The following is a 19000-nucleotide window of genomic DNA, read 5'->3' on the forward strand; positions in this document are numbered from 1 at the left end:
AATACCTCAGTTGTTTTCTATTTTATTTTTTCACAAAATACCCAAAGGCAATAATCCACTTTCTGGATTAACAGCCTGTAAAATATTAGTCTAAAAAAATAAACCCATCTTTGAGCTAACTTATGGCAACACAGAAGGCATCAAGAAGCAGTTGAGTCTCCTCTGTGTTATACTTGTGTAACTTGAAACCATGCTGAGTGAACGCTTTTTTCTGCTTTTATAAGACATGGGAAGAATAATTTCTGTCCAAGACTATAAATCAGACCTCATCCTGGGAAATATGTTTACAACACCCTTGAATACTGCTATCTATTAATAGAGATGTTCTCCCTGGATTACCAAAAGCCATAATAAAATATATTTATAATTTTTCAGCATTTAAAAAATCTGTTCTCTTCCTGTCTTCACCTATTTTATTTTAATGCCTGAATTTTTGTGTCTAAATTCTCCAAAACTGAGGTCATGCCATTTGGTAAATTAAAAGAATAGTCACACATCATCCAAGGTGCTGAAATTTATAACCTGCTCATTTCTCTAGACTCCCTGTTGTCATTGGAGAGAGGTGGCAATTTCCAGAGGGTGATTCAGCTTACTCACAGCTGGTTTACGTCTCTGACTCGCCCTCTCCTCCCGTCTCTTGTCTTTGACTATAGAAGGAGAATAGTCGGTTAAATTAGATGTCTACATTTGGTGGTCTTGAGTGTCTTCTCCCATGCTGTATATTTCAAATTAAAACTAACAGATTTTTTCCTGCATAAATTATGTGAGTAAATGTACTTGTGCAGTAGCTCAAGACCTGTGTATTTTGGCTTGGATAAGTATTTGCAGCTATGCAGCTAGATAACCCTGCCTACCCTCTGTGTATGGAAAAATCCTTATTTCTATATATATCTGGGGTTTTTTCCCCCATATCTCCCCAGTTTTTATGTCTTCCGGCATTTGTGAAGAGGCAGATGTACCACTGCTTCCCTTTTCTTCTAGACACCTCTTTTGGATTTAAGTGTGAGTGGATGCGATTGGTGTCCCAGACGGAAAGTCAACACAGTAAGCAGTTGGCTGGGTGAGCATTTTGTCTGGTTGCTCTGTAATTTGGCCTAGGTGATACCACCTAAGTCACCTGAAGGCTGGTCTTCCCTAAAGCTTACAAAAACTGCTATTAGATTGGTGGAACTGATAACTTTCACCCACTGACCAGCAGGTGGTCCATGTCTTCAGATGGACATGCAGAAAATTAATGGTCAGAATAGGTAGCCATGGGTTTTGTGTGAAAGTTAGATGATACAAGGGGAATATAGATTTTTCTTCAGCTCATGTCAGAGTTGATTGTAGAATCTGGTGAGCTGCTGAAGCATGTTACTGGCAGTATTATAGATGAAACTGAGATGGAAGTGAATGCTGGAGATTTGCTTATTATTCTCATGCTGCCAATGCTTTGTGATACCAAAGGATGTCCAAAGTGTAGTCCTTGTTGATTTTGGTGAAGCACAAGTCTCTCTATTCTTAAGGTTGAGTGTGGTTAAATGGGAAACTCTTAAGGACTCTGAAATTCAGTTTGAATTTTCCTGATAGTTGATGTGCCTCATAGAAGATCATTTGAGGGTTAGTGTCCCAAATTTGAGGTCACTTGAGGCTTCTGAGGTGTATTCCCCCAGAAAGGTAAATTTTCTTAAAACTGAAAGGTCACATTACATTTTTTTGTGTGTTCAGGAATCAGAGCTCAGTTTTGATTGTGTTGCATATGCTTCATCCACTCGATGCCCCATCTTATGTAGGACATGTCTACTACTTGGTGGCAAAATTGAAAACAGCATAAATTGTAATTCTTGCAATGTAAACATGAGCCTAATGTAGGTCTGCATCAGAGAAGTTTAACTGCAAATGCGAGGTGTTTAGTAGTGAAGAGCGATTGCTGTCTTCCTCTTCAACCTGAAGACCTGGTTTGCTCTGCTGTACACCGCCTGTGCCTTGTGCCAGGTAGTTGCATGAAATACAACCTATGGCAAGTAGTCATTTTATGACAGTCTTCCCCTTTTGAATAAGATTTCCTTCCTTTGGGGAGATACAATCTGCATCAAGCAGAAAAGTTTAAAAACCTCTTGGAAGGATTTGCACAGGTACGGGTTTTGAGTGGAGGGGAAAAGGACCTGAAGAGTGAAGGGGTAGGAGAGGGGATTTGAGTGGAACACAGGCAATATGGAGGGAGAAGGCAATTACCTGTAGGGTAAATAACCCTAGCATTTTAATAAAGGCAATTTCTGAAACAGGGTTTTTCAGTGATCCAGTTTTTAGCACAGCCCCCAGAAGTAGTTATACTGGCATAACTGTGAAGCAAGGGACACCGGTGTTGAGAGAAGTAGTAGCCAGGATGAATAGGGAGATTTGTTAAACTAGTTTAGCATGCAGGACATGGTAGAATAACATTAAATGGTGTACCTATGCTTAGGATCATTGTGGGATTTGCTAGCCTTCAAGTTCAGCATACACAGTGTGGAAGGTGTTAAAGTACAATTTGAAGAAAAGGATGATGACACATAGGGGAGGCAAAGGGTAAGTGGGATATAATGAATCGCAGACTAAGCAGGGGTAGATGGTTACAAAGCCAGGATAACCTGATAGACTTTTTGATTAGCAAATGCCTTATCTTGACGAGGCATATGTGATAGGTCCTCTTTATCTGGACTTCAGGTAAATAAAAATATCTGATGTGGTATTATAAGGGAAAATACTAGCTAAAGTGGAACAGAAGCGGTTAGATAAGTGGTCGTAAGGAGGATATGGAGTTGACTCTGGAGGAATATCTATCTACATGTAGTGTTAAAAAGGAAAGTGAAAGGCTGGAGAGAGGTTACTGCTGGAGCTCCAGAAGGGTTTGTCTTTGCAGTGATCTTGTTTAATACTTTTATTAGTGACCTTTGCAGAAATATCAGCAAACTTCACCTGCCAATTCCTAATGACATGTCTAATGTATTCTAAAATACCAGTGGCTTCAGCAGGACTGGGAGGTTTACCTGGGAACCCTCGGGGGGGTGAAAGGAGGAGGGGAGGAGGCTAAATGTTGAGGCAAGAAGGTGAAGGAAAAAAAGAGAAGAGACGTAATGAGTCACGGTTTAGGAAAGTACGGTAATCAGAATGTAATAATAAGAGAGCCAGAGATTGAGACTAGACGTGTTATTTCTCTCATTTGCTGCACTACTAGGAGATTTCCGAACATAGCTGTTGTACCCGTTTGACTGGGACGGCGGGAGCATTTCAGAAGAGTAGCCTTCATCTACCCACACTAGCTCCTTAACTCCAGCCCTATGTAATAGTTGGTTAGATGATATTTAATTACTTCAAATTATAGCTTCAGAAAGCAGTGTATAATTTCTTGCATTCCAAAATGTACAGTAACCTGATGGAAAGACTCCCTTGCAGAGTGGAAGACATGATTTCATACTCAGTTATGCTGAGTTCAGCTTTCCCAATTTCTAGGCAAATGACTTTTTCATTAGGCTACTGTGTCAATATGCAGCTGTTACTGCCCCCAATCCTTACTGTCCTCATTTTTTAAGGGAAACTCTTGTGTTCCATTGGTTTCCTTACTTTTAAAGAAGTCTGACTGACTATCCTGGGCCTGGAGTAAAAGGGAAGACCTGGTGGGGAGAAGTGGCTGCTTAACTGCAAGGCTTCGATGGCAGCTCCAGAAGTGCCTTTTGAGTTTGCTTCCAGCCTCTTGTGCACGATGGCTCTTCACTTGCCCCATAGACCACGTGCATCTCCTGCCTGAAAGGCTCTGAGGGGCTCTGTGCCTCCTCCTACCCAAACAACATGGGGTGAAATGAGGATACTGAATCCCTTTTGGTAGTCATGCACCTCATCTGCTGATCACGCATGAGGATGTCAGGTGGGACAGCATTGCCCTCTCTGAGATCACAGTATCACAAGCTGCTCCAAGTAATCTCTCTTGCTCGACAGAGCTGTGCGACGTACTGGATGTGATGGCTTGCTTGCAGCTCGTTTCCACTGACTGCAGCAGGCATCAGGGGGAAGCTGGAGATTAAGATTTCACAGCTGGGTACCTGACCTCACCATTTCTGGGTTTTCCTAAGGCTGAGTTTTGGAGAAGGTGGGGAAAAAAATGCATGTTCTGGATATGTGTAAGATAGCACTTGCTACCTTAACTGTGTTTTAGTGAGACTTCTGCACTGACAACTGAGCATGATGGTATTTCCATTTGGTATTAATGAAAGCACTTGAGGCCAGTGTGCAAATTCTTTCCCACAAAAATCTTCTTTGAGTGTGGTGGGTTGACCCTGGCTGGACACCAGGTGCCCACCAAGGCCACTCTACCACTCCTCAGCTGGACAGGGGGAGAAAAATATAACAAAAAGCTCATGGGTCGAGATAAGGACAGGGGGAGATCATTCACCACTTACTGTCATGGGCAAAAGAGACTCGACTTGGGGGGGGGGGGGGCGGGGAATTATTACCAATCAAATCAGAGTAGGATAATAAGAAATAAAACCAAATCTTAAAACACCTTCCCCCCACCACTCCCTTCTTCCCAGGCTTAACTTCACCCCTGATTTCTCTACATCCTCCCCCCCAAGTGGCGCAGGTGGACAGGGAATGGGGGTTGCGGTCAGTTCATCACACATTGTCTCTGCCTCTCCTTCCTCCTCAGGGGAAGGACTCCACAAACTTCTCCAACATGGGTCCTTCCCATGGGCTGCAGTTCTTCACAAACTCTTCCAGCATGGGTCCCTTCCACAGGGTGCAGTCCTGCAGAAACAGACTGCTCCAGCATGGGTCCCCCACAGGGTCACAAGTCCTGCCAGCAAACCTGCTCCAGTGTGGGCTCCTCTCTCCATGGGTTCACAGGTCCTGCCAGGAGCCTGCTCCAGCATGGGCTTCCCACAGGGTCACAGCCTCCTTTGGGTGCATCCACCTGCTCTGGTGTGGGGTCCTCCATGGGCTGCAGGTGGATATCTGCTCCACCATTAACCTCCATGGGCTGGAGGTGGATATCTGCTCCACCATTAACCTCCATGGGCTGGAGGTGGATACCTGCTCCACCATTAACCTCCATGGGCTGGAGGTGGATACCTGCTCCACCGTTAACCTCTATGGGCTGCAGGGGGACAGCTTGCCTGTGCTGGTTTTTGCTGGGATAGAGTTAATTTTCTTTATAGTAGCTAGTATGGGGCTATGTTTTGGATTTGTGCTGAAAACAATGTTGATAACACAGAGATGTTTTAGTTGTTGCTAAGTAGTGTTTAATACTAAATCAAGGACTTTTGAGCTTCCCATGCTCTGCCAGGTACATAAGAAGTTGGGAGGGGACACAGCTGGGACAGCTGACCCCAACTGACCAAAGGGCTATTCCATACTATACGACATCATGCTCAGCATATAAAGCTGGGGAAGAAGAAGGAAGGGGAGGGACATTTGGAGTGATGGTGTTTGTCTTCCCAAGTAATGGTTATGCCTGATGGAGCCCTGCTTTCCTGGAGATGGCTGAACACCTGCCTGCCCATGGGAAGTAGTGAATGAATTCCTTGTTTTGCTTTGCTTTCATGCATGCCTTTTGCTTTACCTATTAAACCTATTTATCTCAAGCCATGGGTTTTCTCACTTTTACCCTTCTGATTCTCTCCCTCCCTCCCAGCCAGCGCAGGGGAATGAGCAAGTGGCTGTGTGGGGCTTAGTTGCTGGCTGGGGTTAAACCACAACACTGCCTCACCATGGTCTTCACCAAGGGCTGCAGGGGAATCTCTGCTCTGGTGCCTGGAGCACCTCCTCCCCCTCCTCCTTCACTGACCTTGGTGTCTGCAGAGCTGTTCCTCTCACATATTCTCACTCCTCTCTCCGGCTGCAGTTGCGCAGGTTTTCTTCCCCTTCTTAAATATGTTATGACAGAGGCACTACCACCATCACTGATGGGCTCAGCCTTGGCCAGCGGCAGGTCCCTCTTGGAGCCAGCTGGCATTGGCTCTATCGGACATAGGGGAAACTTCCAACAGCTTGTCACAGAAGCCACCCCTGTAGCCCCCCCACTACCAAAACCTTGCCACACAAATCCAATACACTGAGAATCTCCATTAAGAGCAGATTTCTCTCCTACGTATGTAAATATTGAATTTTCACATAATTCAAAACCTGCAGTTTCTTTTCTCAGACGTTTTGCTTGATGTCTAACAGAATATCAATAATTAACCGCAAAGTAGTCACAGTGAGAAACAAAGCCATGAATTTTAACTTGGTAGGTTTATTTTTAAATTATCTGCCTGAAAAGCTACCTGTGCCATTCCTGGCTGGAATCTCACCGAATATTTCCCACCTCTTGTATGAATAGTAATCAAATAATTTTCTTTATCCTGAGATCTTGGAGGCAGACCTGAAACACAGCAGACAAAATGGTTTTTGCTTGGAACAAAGAACAGTGCTATGAGGGTTGGAGACCTGCGGTCGGGTGGTTCACTCTCAGATGTGGAAGCTGGCCAAATTTCCCCGGTGGCCTGGCCTTTCTGCCATGGTTCCATGTCAGCAACCGAGCCCAACAAGTGTCAGGACGAATTCAAATAGCAGAATTGATTGCCGGGAATGATTTATGCCTGTCTGCCTCTCCTCGGGTGGGGAAGGTTTGTTTAAATTTTGCCCTGCCATTTTGAACTGGGTTCAGACATTTCTCAATTTATTGGAAGTCTCTGCTTTTCAACTGCAGTTCTTTTCACCAATAACTTTATGCTATGACATTTTACTTGACTAGCTTGTAAAGCCAGCTTACCATGAAAATTTAAAGGAACCTGGCTTTCTTAAAGAATATATCTATCAGCAGTAACATGAAAGCTACTCTCAAGTCCTACATGATGTGGATTTTGAAACAGGATCCTATTTGATTTTAAATTTAAGGGGAAAAATATGCTTTTCTGCAACTGAGCCTTTCTAAAACATAACCTTTTCAACAAGTAATCCGAGAAGAAACCCTTGAATCCAGGTACATCTGAGCTGTAAGAACATCTAGAATTAGGACTTGGTTGAAATTGGCACTTTGCCACAATATATCCATCCAGTTGCAAGCCTATGCTGCTCCTCCCTGCCTGCCTCCTATTTAAAGTACAAATAAAAATTTTACGAGCTCTAATATTGTAACATCATATTTTGGTTTCTGTGAGTATAGAATAGAATTTTTTAGAATATTTTAGAATAAAATAGAGTAGAATATTTACAGTTGGAAGAGACCTACAGTGATCATCTAGTCCAACTGCCTGACCACTTCAGGGCTGACCAAAAGTTAAAGCATTTTATTAAGGGCATTGTCCAAATGCCTCTTAAACACTGACAGGCTTGGGGCACCAGCCACCTCTCTAGGAAGACTGTTCCAGTGCTTGACCACCCTCTTGGTAAAGAAGTGCTTCCTAATGTCCAGTCTGATCCTCCTCTGATGCAGCTTTGAACCATTCCCACATGTCCTATCTCTGGATACCAGGGAGAAGAGATCAGCACCTCCCTCTCCACTTCCCCTCCTCAGGAAGCTGTAGAGAGCAATGAGGTTGCCCCTCAGCCTCCTTTTCTCCAAGCTAGAGAAAGCCAAAGTCCTTAGCGGCTCCTCATAGGACATTCCTTGCAGACCTTTCACCAGCTTTGTTGCCCTCCTCTGGACACATTCAAGGAGCTTCACATCCTTCTTAAATTGTGGTGCCCAGAACTGCACACAGTACTCAAGGTGAGGCCGCACCAACACAGGATACAGCAGGATGATCACCTCTCTTGACCGTCTGGTTACACTGTGTTTGATGCACCCCAGGATGCGGTTTGCCCTCTTGGCTGCCAGGGCACACTGCTGACTCATATTGAGCTCGCTCTCGACCAGCACCCCCAGATCCCTTTCTGCAGGGCTGCTCGCCAGCCACTCCTCTCCCAATTTATACTTGTGCCCAGCATAGAAATTTTATGTTTTGCCACAGTTTCTTGCCTCCCACTGAAGAAGGTTGCAGAATTTAATGTAAATAAACAGCACAAGGTAGAAGTCATTGTAAGATGGCAAATATGGCATCTTAATATCTGTCTGTGAGGTTTAATTAAGAAGCTCAGTTGAGAAGTGTTACCTTTCAGCGTTGTTGATTTTGGTGAAATGACTTCATTTGTTCAGGAACTTTGTTTTTACAAATACTATGCTGTTTTTAAAGCTTATTAAAAGCATTTCTAGATAGTCAGCTGTTAATCATTCTTTTATAAGCACATATAGAACTTATATCTCCCTTTATAAAATAATCCTGTGTATATAATTTGTATATTGCCAGCAGGAATTTATGTGCACCTAACACTTGTCTTTTAATATATAACGTAAAAAATAAAGTGCCTTATTTCTTCTTTCACTGGTCTCTACCTTTTTCTTTTATGAAATGTCATCTAAATTAAAAAAAGAAAACCACATTTTTAAAAGGACTTTATTCCTGAGACAAAACAAAGATGACATTGTCCTTCTCTTGATATCCCATGGTGTGCCATGGTTAAAGTATTTTCATTGTCTAGGCCATAAACTTTATTTTCAAGCGTGTCTATTTTAATTCATGTCCCCTTGTAATTCATTGTCTAAATTCTCGGCACAGATGTATAATCATTCTTTTTACTGCAGCAGTATCTAGAAGGCCCTACTTACTTTGGGGCTCTGTGGTGCTCGATACTGTATAACCAAAAAGACACAGTCCTTGCACCTAGGCATTTTTTTCTAAATACATAAGTATAGGAGGTATAAAGTGTGGATTGCAGTATTTTTTCAGTGTTTTAATTAAATTGTTCGTGCTGCTTTTACATAAGATAATCAAAAGCCTGTCAAATAATCTCATTACATATTAAAGGATAACTGTTGCTCCGAACAGAAAGAATTACTCTGTTCCTGATGTTAAAAGGTCTTTTCTGCTCTGTATGCTAAACTGCACCATCTGATGTCAGTGCACAGCAACTGAAAGCAGCAAGAACTGCGCACATGTACCCAAAGCCCAGTTTTTTCTCTGAATAGTTAGCACAGGGATTCTTCAAAATCTGCTTGGATTTCAGTGATATTTGTAGTATTGTAAGGCAACGGTACAAATCTGATTCATGCAGCGTATTCAGTGGCCAGTTGACTGCCCAGCCTTGGCTACCAGCCATGTGTAAGCTCTCTGCCATATTTTTCAGGCATTTGATGCTTAACAGCCTTGCCATGCCTTGGAGAGCTGGAGCAGCAGCTCTGACAGAGTCTTGCCATAAATCCGGAATTGCCTGGGAAAAGGAAACTGATGAGCATTGTGTGAACTTCCTCGGTAATTGCCCTTCGCTGATTTTTTAAGAGTCCATTGCAAAAACAAGCCAGCTACTTCGTTCTCTCCTGAAGCTGGTATGGAGGGGCTTCAGGCGTAGACTTCATGCAGGTGAAGGTTCCCTTTGCAGGTGTTACATACTAAAGCCGTACAGGAGTGGTTGCTGCTGCTGACGCTGCAGAGACCAAACCCAAGAAGATAAAGGAAGTCAAAGGAGCAAGAGAAAGATAAGGGAGGGAAGCCAAAGAGGCAAATGAAATAAAACAGAGGAAGGAAGTGGTGAGGAAAGGCAGAGATACAGAGAGAGGAAGGAGAGAGACACTCCAGAAGGAAGAACAGACATAGAAACACTGGGACAGAAATAGCAGCTGTAATTGATTTTCAGCCAGGAAGGAGCTGCAGCTCTTACTACTGAAGACGTGTACACCGCCATGGTGCTGTATAAATAAGATAGAATTAAGCTGGTCCTAATATTCATATCCCTTACCAGTTTTCCTGCTAAGAAGGAACATGGCAATTAAACTTTAAAAATGAACAACTTCTTAAAATATTTCTGTGTCAGTGCAGTATGCCATCCCTCAGTAGAAAAATAAAGTAATCTTACATGACTAAATATTCTTTAATGGAGGATCGAAGTAGGAGAGAGAGAAGCAAAAGGGAAGAAACAGACACAAATATGTTTCATAAGATCCCTTTTCTATGCATCTACATGTAGTTTCTTTTGTGTTCATTGTGTGTAACTGAACGTGTACAAGCATGCTATCATTAATATTACCTGCTCTCTTGATGTTCAAATAAAAATTGTTGCTAAGCTTTCCTAAGAGCTACTGGAACTTTCTGTTACACAAGCATCTGATGGACTTTTAAATGTAGGTAAGGCCCCATTGCTTGCTTCGTTTTATCAAATGAGTGGTTCCTCTGAATTCACATTTTCTTGTTCTTTGAAAAAGAGATCAAGGAAGTTGCCATATGCCATGTTCCAGAGGCAGGATGAAGTTAAACTTCATTGTAATCTATTGCTGTGTCAGCCCCCGTGACTGAGCCACTGTAAATACATGTGAGCTCGTGAAAAATATTTTTAAAACGTTTAGTCCTGTAAAAAGCTGGAAGGAATTTTTGCAAGTACTATTATGCCCCAAAAAAATAGCCAATATGCTTCTTCTGGAGTGAAGCCATGAAAATCAATGGAGAACAACAGTGTCAAATTAGTGTCGAGGCAGCATGAGAGAAGAATGGAAAAATAAAGAAAGGGACCCTCCAAGTTTTATTTCAGGAGAGTAGGAGCCTTTTCTGTTTCTTCAAGATGACAATTAAAACAGATACACAGTGAGAAATGCATGTTAAAGTAGAGCAAGTCTGTTGTATGTTCATTAAAGAAAAGCAAGCGCAGATTTTGCAAAAGCAAAAGATGCTGGGAAGCACTCTAACCATGGCATTTCATATGGTCAGCACCCCAGCAGGATGTCTGGTTGCGTTAGATGTGTGGCAGCACCCGGGGCTGGCCAGGATTTCAGTCAGGGATGGGACCAGGCTCAGCGCTCTGATGTTGGGTTTAACATCGCAGTGAAACACTGGTTCATGGAGCGCCTTCTTGGCCAAGGCAAAACTCTACTTACTAAGGAGGCAGGAGGCGACATGCTGTCGGCTGCTCTTCTCTGCAGCTTTTAAGAGCCAGCCCAGTGCGCTGGTGCTTGCTGGTGGACGTGTTGGCAGAAACGTGCTCCCTTGGTGTGCATGGGGGAAGCAGGCTCCCGGTGCTGGCACCGCAGCTGGGAGCAGGGCGGTGAGACCCGGCCAGCTGCCCGCTCTGCTGCTGCCATCTGTCCTGCTCCTGCACAGCTGGAGCGGGCGGGAGTTAGTCTTCAGCCCTGGGAGAGCTCTAGCTCTTGCTGTGCTACCTTAAATTGGATTTAAAAATAAAAAATAAAATCTGCCTGGTGCTTAGCTGCACGCCTTAAATGGGGAATTTTAATAACATGCCGACAGCAGCAGTTTGGAGTATCTTACTGAGGAAAAGGTCACCGTGCCCATAAGTTATCCTAGCATTTGATCAGTGGACTCTTTTCCAAAGTCTTTAAGTCTCATTATTCACTGCTTATAAAGTCACTTGAGATATAAAAAGTCTTTTTATAGTAATGAAAGAACTCCCACAATTAGCCAGAAGGCAGCCATCTATCTTTTTAAACTACTCGGTTCGGAGGAGACCAGGAGTTTCAGGCGTCTGTACGTGGATGAATTGTTATGACAGTGATAAGTGTAACATTCATGTGGTGATGCCAGCCGTGGCTGAGTTCATGGAAGGCTGGGGTTTTTTTAGAGGTGAAAGAGAGACTTTTTTTTTTTAGTGAAATGTAGAATGTGATTCCCTGAAAAGAAGAAAAATGACTACACGTTATTTACAGAGTCCTGCAGTCTGCCATTCAGCCCTTCCATTATTCTTTGGGAATTACAGATGATTAAAGAATGTCGTTAATTTGATCTCCTAAAACTTTAATGACAACTACCTTTTGAAGTGCCTCTTCCCTGAGAAAAGTACATACCCTGGAAGAGAAATTGGAGAGTGAGCTTGTGGTAGAGCAGAGACACCATGAAGTTCACAGGAGAATACAGTATTCAGTGCAGGGGCTTAGAGATAAAAATGATTTGTTCTGAGCACACACACTGGCCTTTGATTGTATTTTTCACCATCAAAGGGTTTCTGTATGTGGTAGATCTCGTGAGAGATTTATATAATGTCCTATCCACAAATAGAAAAAGTTTGCAATGATTAATGTAATAAATGATGGTGTAATTATATCAAGAAGAAACTCAACATATTTTGTGCATGCCACAGCTAGTTTAGTCTTTATTGCCCTCAGGCAGAATCCTAATATCATCAGAAAAACTGTTTGTCAATATTAAAAGCAATTTACATAGTAAATACATTCCAGCCTTGTTACATCACCATCTGGGTTAGCTGAGCATTCATGTTGGTACCGGGAGGTGCTAGCGAAGGCAGACCTCACGACTAAGTGTTCAGACTGTCCAGCTGTCGCAGTGGGAGGATGACAAGTGCCGACGTCCCCAAGCAGCACAGGTGAGGGAGTTGTCCCTTTACTGAACTTGCACAAACCCTGACTGAGATAGTGTATTGGATAATGGCTGAATTTGCCACCTTTCAGATTAACCTGCTCAAGAAATGCAGCTTAGTACTGAACTGTAACCTAAAAGGTCAGCGTGTCGAATTCCCTTTCCGTAGATGAGCTATCACATTTGCGTTAGCAGAAGAGTTGCATTGTCCTCTCCAGGACGTGTGTCACTGGCAGCTCACATGTCCTGTGCCCCCCTGTCCTGCCCAGGGAGCCTCACAGCTGGTGGCCCTCACCGCTGGAAGTTTTCTAGAGGCTGTATGTGCCGAAAGCTGTAAGTCTGGGAGGAAGGTGGTATGGTTTTGTTCTTTTTCTGTGGCTTGTAGTTAGGGCTCAAATTCCTGTCCTAAAGAAGGACTGGTCAAACTAAGGGACAGTGTTTGATCCTTTTTGCCAGTTTGCCATCCAAGGATGCACCCAGGGTGTGGTAGCCTGGATGTATTTAGGGCAAGGGATTGGAGGTGAAGAGAATGCTGTGATGAGAACAGATTTAGCACCTGTCAGGTCAGAAGCATCTTCTGCATGGGGGTTGAAATCTCCTAGGCCAGTGAGCCTTGTGTGAACTCCATCATCACATTGGACAGCATCTCTGTCATTTCGCTGGGAAACCCTTGTGTCTGGATGTCCCTGCTCTAGCAGAATGCTCCGGTTATTCTTCCCTTTGCCCTTACTAATTAAACGGAGGGTCTCCAAGGATTTTACTTCAGCAGAGCTGATCTTAAATTTTAACTTGCATATGCCAGGTATTTGCTGAGGATAGGAGGTCATCTCATGAGCTGCTAATGTGACACCTTCCGTGATGGTCACATTCACATGACTACACATCTTTTTTCCTTTTTTCCCTTTTTCCCCTTTTTCCCTTTTTCCCTTTTTTGTCCTTTTTTCCTTTTTTCCTTTTTCTCTTGATAGAGAGGAAGTAAAGACTACAGGACACATATCAACATTTCTAGCCCTCTTGATTCAAAAATTCTAGACAGTGTTAAAAGAAATTATCAACAACAGAGAAGTGTTAGAAGACAAGGCTATTCCATTTCTCAGTCACAGGCACTTAAATCCTGGAAGCAGTCTTCATCAAAGGACTGATTTTTCTTTTTTTTTTTTAGAACTCAAAGCACAAGGATAACCTAACAACCATTTGCCTACATTTTTTTTATAGTCACTGTTTTGTTATCCTGTTATCCTGTCGCTCCTTCCTTCTCTGCTGTCCACCTCTGTGTGAGTGGGAATAAGCCTACAGCGGTGCTGGCATTAGAAGTGGCAGTTGGCCAATGTCAGTTGATTTGCGCATGAAAGACAAAGCCCGTTTGCTTGTTTATTTTCTGACACTGATGAAGTTTTGCATGTGGCTGGATATAGAGCAAGAATCTAAAGAGGATGGCCAGGATCCAGGCAGTGGCCACCAGTCACTCTGGGGGAGATGTTGACAAGTGGCCCAGACTTTGCAGTGTGTCCAAAACGAGGGGGAGAGTGTTCATTAAACAGAAGTTTAATCAAACAGGGCAGGAGGATGGTTTACATGAGAAAAGATATATTCTTTACTTAACATTCACAACTTGCTTGTGGATTAATTAGCCCATCTGCTACAACAAATGTATTCCCATGTCTTTGTGTTGACTGTTAAAAGTGACTGATTTCTCTATCCACTTAAAATAGTACCCTGGATTCCACTGAAAGTAACCTTTCTGAGACAAGGAATTTATTTAATCATCCACTAAGAACCTGTAAGTGGCTTGCTGTAAATAAGTGCTCAGCTGTCTACAGCTCCCAGGGCAACTATATGTGAGTGTTAAGTTGGGGGATAACGCAGGAGACAGAAAACCCTTAAAGAAGCTACATGAAGAGAGCTTCCAACCCCGTCTGTAGTATTGGCTTTAGGTTTTAAAATAAATTCTCTCTTCCCAGCCTCAAGTGGGCAGGACAGCTGCCAGCATAGAGTAATTCAGCTATAGATTTTCTTCTGAGAAAAGCGGCATTCATAAATTACGTGACCTTTATGCAGATCGACAAAGTGTGTTGATGAACTTCAAGTGACAATTTAAACAAGTATTGGGTGTCCGAAGTGCTTGTATTTCATAAGAAACCGACATAAAGGATGAAATGTTTTTAAAGTCTTTAAATGAAGTAGGCACTTAAATGAAAATAGAGGTCAACCATAGGTTCCCAGGCTAAATGAAAATGTGTATCTTTTGAGATTTTTCACACTCATGTGATTTTAAAATATTATTCTTCTTTAGAAATAAAATGTGCATGTACATGGCATTGTTGTGAATTTATGTCTATTTCCTCAGAATAAGTGATAAGTATTGACTGATGTGAATAAACAGAGCTCCTGGTTTTCCAAAAAAAAAAAAAATCTAATAATATGTTTTGTATGCTGTCCAAATATCTTTTTGTTTTGCTGATGCGGATCTGTGATAAAATGGTCAGCTTGTGCCAAAAACCATGTGGTTCAGCTGGGATACAGAAGGATTGCGTGTTTTATACTTGAATAGGGGAAAAAATTGATATAGTGCTATGGTATTTATTCCCAAGCATTTGCTTTTAGAAGAAACACCACATAGCTAATCCAAAACTTAAAATGTATCATCAAAAGCATTTTGGGAGGCAGGAAAGTAATTTTTGTGTTCCTAGGGCCTTAGGAATGAGAGTTACTCAGTACAAAAACTGCAGAAACTGTGGAAAATTGTGTCCTTGATAGGATCTGAGTTAGAAGCAAGAATGAAGCAGAGGCTGGAACTGAAGAGTGACTAGAAGACCCAGGCTTGAAGCTTTATCTCTAATTGCCTCTATTAGACGGGGCTGAGTCTGAACACCCTGGCAGTATAACTTGTGCTATTGGAGAGGGTTTGCAGAAGCTCGCTCCTTGGGGAAATTTCTTTTAGTTTCTTATAACTTGTTCTTTGACTGTTCTGGCCCTTCCTCTTATATACCACTGATATTTTTCCATGTAACTTAGATTAACGTAACCCAAGGTTGTAATTTGATGGATGATAATTTAAACTATAAAATCTTAACATTTTTGGCTTCGGTCATCGGGGAAGCCATACATATGCATTAAACTTAGGTGACCCAGCCAGCTGCTGTTCATATTACTTGATCACAGTCTAGGCTGCAGTGGTATGGTACTTCTGGGGATCCCAGGCATTCAGCACAGGGAGTTTTGAGCTTTTTTATATGTAGAAATCTGTTCAGATAATTTCTAGCCTTCTCATCACCACCTACAGCATCAGGGCTTGCTGGAAAGATTAATTGACCTTTGCATTGGTGGCTATGCTACAGTGTCGTTATTTTGCATGTCCTCGTGAATAACGTGGCCATGAACGCGCTGCTTTTTTGGAAGTTGTGTCAGAGGAAAGCTTGTTCTACCTTGTACTCGAGCACATACTCTGGAAATGTATTGAGTTGATATATACATGTAATTGATGGTTAACGGTATCATAGCCATCCACATAAATAGACAGGACTATGGTTACATGTGTTGCCTCAAAATATGACATTTTTAATTGCAAATGCTTCTCCTGACAGGCTTAAAAATGTTACTGAGGCTACTGAATGGCTCTTTTGAGTTTGCTGACGTTGTTCTTTTTTGCGTGTTTTTCCTTTTTTACAAAAAAGTTCCAAGAATTTCTTGAACAAAAGAGTGATGTGGCAAAGAAATGTGGGTTTAACCAGTATTTGCAGGCACTGGGAAAAAGTCAGTTATGGGGTCTGTCCCATTTCTGGGGAGGGTTTAGACTTAGTTCATTAAGCAGAAGTTTTACGACTTCATTGTCTATACAACAAAGTTAATTTGGGCATGAACTTGCAGTAGAATCCTATTTCTGATTTGCTGCCAGTGTAGAGATTTTCCCAGGGATATAAATTTTAATCAGGTTTTGGTACCCTCCAGATATTCCCATTTCTTACTAGAAAACCCTGCCTTCCTATCCCAGCACAGGTTCATCTCATCTCCACAGCAGCTCACAACAGTTAGGTCATGTGCAGCAGTCAACAGCAGCCCCATCACTCTGGAAACAGCAGAATCGTATTTTCTGCGTAAGGATGTTGCACAGCCCCTGTGTCCAAGGGCTTAGCTACGGACTGCCGTTGACAAATTAGCCCTCACATTTTGTAGTGGGCTGACAGTTGGGAATTTTGCCCTAAACACCTGAATTCATATGAATTTAGCATCGCCTAGCCTTGCAGTTACCTTTTTTAATACCCTAAGGCCTCATCTAGACTGGGAGGAATTTGCTGCTTTGCCTATAGCAGAGAGAAACCTTGCCACAGTCTTTTAGCTTTGCCAAGCTATGCTGCATTTGCAGCATAATTTTCTCTGGTTTATTATTCATCTGTTTGTAGCAAATTATTTCTTCAGTTTGTTTGATTTAGATTTCTCTTTCCTTAAAAGAGCAGCAGCTGACTGTGTTAGTCAAATCTTCCTATCTTTGCTCTTAATGATTGTATAATGGCCATAGCAGATAAGTGACAAAACATTGAAAATTGGCCTTGTTTCTTTTTAGACATCAGAGACATGTTTATTGACATCTGCATTAATAACAATGCTGTGCCAGAAATCCTTTAAAACAGTTGCATGCCACAGAAAATGCTGAAATTGAAAATTAAAGGCACCCTTCCTTTTTTATTTGTATTGTATAAGGTGAATAAAATAGGATGAGAGAAATAATTTTAAATGTCCTTTTTAAATATTGTGGTTTCTTTGCTGTGTTCAGATTCCATTGGGACAGTTACGGAAGAGATCAAACCATTTCTAATTTCTAGCAAAGATTAAAGAATTTCTTTCTCCTGCCAGCTTTATCTTCCCTCTTGCATGGATGCCAAAATACGGTCCAGTCAATGTCAGCACGTGGCTTGATGTACTACACAAATAATTCATGCCCCTATATTTTACACCCATATTTTTATGCTGCCTTTTCTCTTGTGAGTAACCTACGGTATATTTTTCTGTTTTTCTCTAGGTCAATGGGAAGGACCTCTCCAAGGCCACTCACGAAGAGGCAGTGGAAGCTTTTCGCAATGCCAAGGAGCCAATTGTAGTTCAGGTTTTACGACGAGCCCCACTTAGCAAAGCTCATGGTAGCTCTCAGGATGTTCGGCTTGTGGATGCCAGCACTCAGACTGACATCACTTTCGAGCACATTATGGCTCTGGCCAAACTAAGGCCTTCCACACCGCCAGTTCCTGATATCTGCCCTTTTCTGCTTTCAGACAGGTATGGTTTATCTTCTCCTGCTGTTTACCTGTGGGATTGAGCCATTGCAGTGGTAGGCTTGTAGCCTTCTCTTGAAAAAGTCTCAGGAACACTTTAAATAAATTACAAGTGTCGTTGATAACCACTGTCCCATTCAGGCTTCAGTGATGGTTTTCCTAAACTATGCTCATGGATTAGAGCTACAGGAAGGAATCTTGGCCACATTTACTTTGTGTTCGTATGTTTATTCATCCAAAGCTAAGCCCTAGTCAAGAAGAAAAACACTTCTGTGTTCCGAAGTACCAAAAAGGCTTCTTCAAACCTAGAAAGAGCTGTCTTTTGTTGCTTTCTGTTCTTCCAAATTTCTTACCAAAAAATCAAGGAAACTATTTAATTTAAAGGTCCCCTTATCAAAAGCAAAACAATTATAGAGGTCAAAAGTACAATTTCATCTGTCATATGGCAAATGATATGAATTAAATTATCCCTCAGATGAATTATTTGAAACTGAATTGAATGCAAACACCAGCAGGTGGTGCTTATACAAAAATAGGGTGTAGGCTTCTTCCTCTTTGGACTCCACCTCCTGAGTAACATCATCTAGTGATGTAACCCTTGCCCTCTGTCTGTAGCCAGCAAACCTATGATAGCCCTAGAGCTTCTCCGCTGACTTCCTGGCATGCTGTGCATCTCTGCAGAATTTATGCTAATGGAGAGCATACCACTTTTGACTTTGATGTAGCTCCATTTTTAGAAGTTCTAGGTAAGCTGGGTGGATGATGATCTCAGAGAGAACTTGCCAGCCCAAATGCTGGATTGAGCCTGCCACTTACTGCTGCACAGCTAGGAACATGATATGTGTATATTTTTGAGTTGTCACTGTATATTTCTAAACTGTGTGCTACTGTGATTGAAGTTCCCATGCCCTCAGCATGGGGAAAAGTTTCCTGCCTCTGCTAAGATAGATCCACACTGGGTGCTGCGTGGTTGGGATCCAGCCTTGGGTCTAAGGCTGTACCTAAGTGCACATTGTAAAGACCTCATTCTTTGTGCTCCAAGCCCATTTAACAGTGCAGTTTACTGACATTTTTAAGTGTGCAGTTACTCAAATGCACTTCACCACCCTGTTATCTCTCTAACAGGAGAGGATAATGCAAGTTGTTTTATGTGAGTTCTTGAACAATTTGTAAGCCTGATGTGGGTTGTAGATTGTGGACATTCACAACTTTATAACCAGATAGATAATTAGTGAGTTGTGCCCGGCCATGACATAGCACGTGAATCTGAAGTTAGGTACCTTTATGAGCATAAGGAATCCGAAATTGTCACAATTAAGTAGTTTGGCCCAAAACAGACCCTTTTAAGAAATAACCCTGTGTAAATCTGACAAAAGATGAACC

The 19000-nt window shown here is 42.2% G+C and overlaps 1 protein-coding gene across 3 annotated transcripts in view; it reads left to right on the forward strand.

The window, feature by feature from the left end:
• The window catches only part of PDZRN4 (PDZ domain containing ring finger 4), a 252745-nt gene that overhangs the window by 191586 nt on the left and 42159 nt on the right, over window positions 1–19000 (forward strand). For all 3 annotated transcript variants that reach the window (XM_072875209.1, XM_072875285.1, XM_072875375.1), the window contains one exon: window positions 17368–17621. In XM_072875209.1, the coding sequence (XP_072731310.1) occupies window positions 17368–17621 (254 nt within the window). The remainder of the gene's footprint in view (window positions 1–17367; window positions 17622–19000) is intronic.

Source organism: Ciconia boyciana, chromosome 1, assembly GCF_034638445.1.
Source record: "Ciconia boyciana chromosome 1, ASM3463844v1, whole genome shotgun sequence".
NCBI lineage: Eukaryota > Metazoa > Chordata > Aves > Ciconiiformes > Ciconiidae > Ciconia > Ciconia boyciana.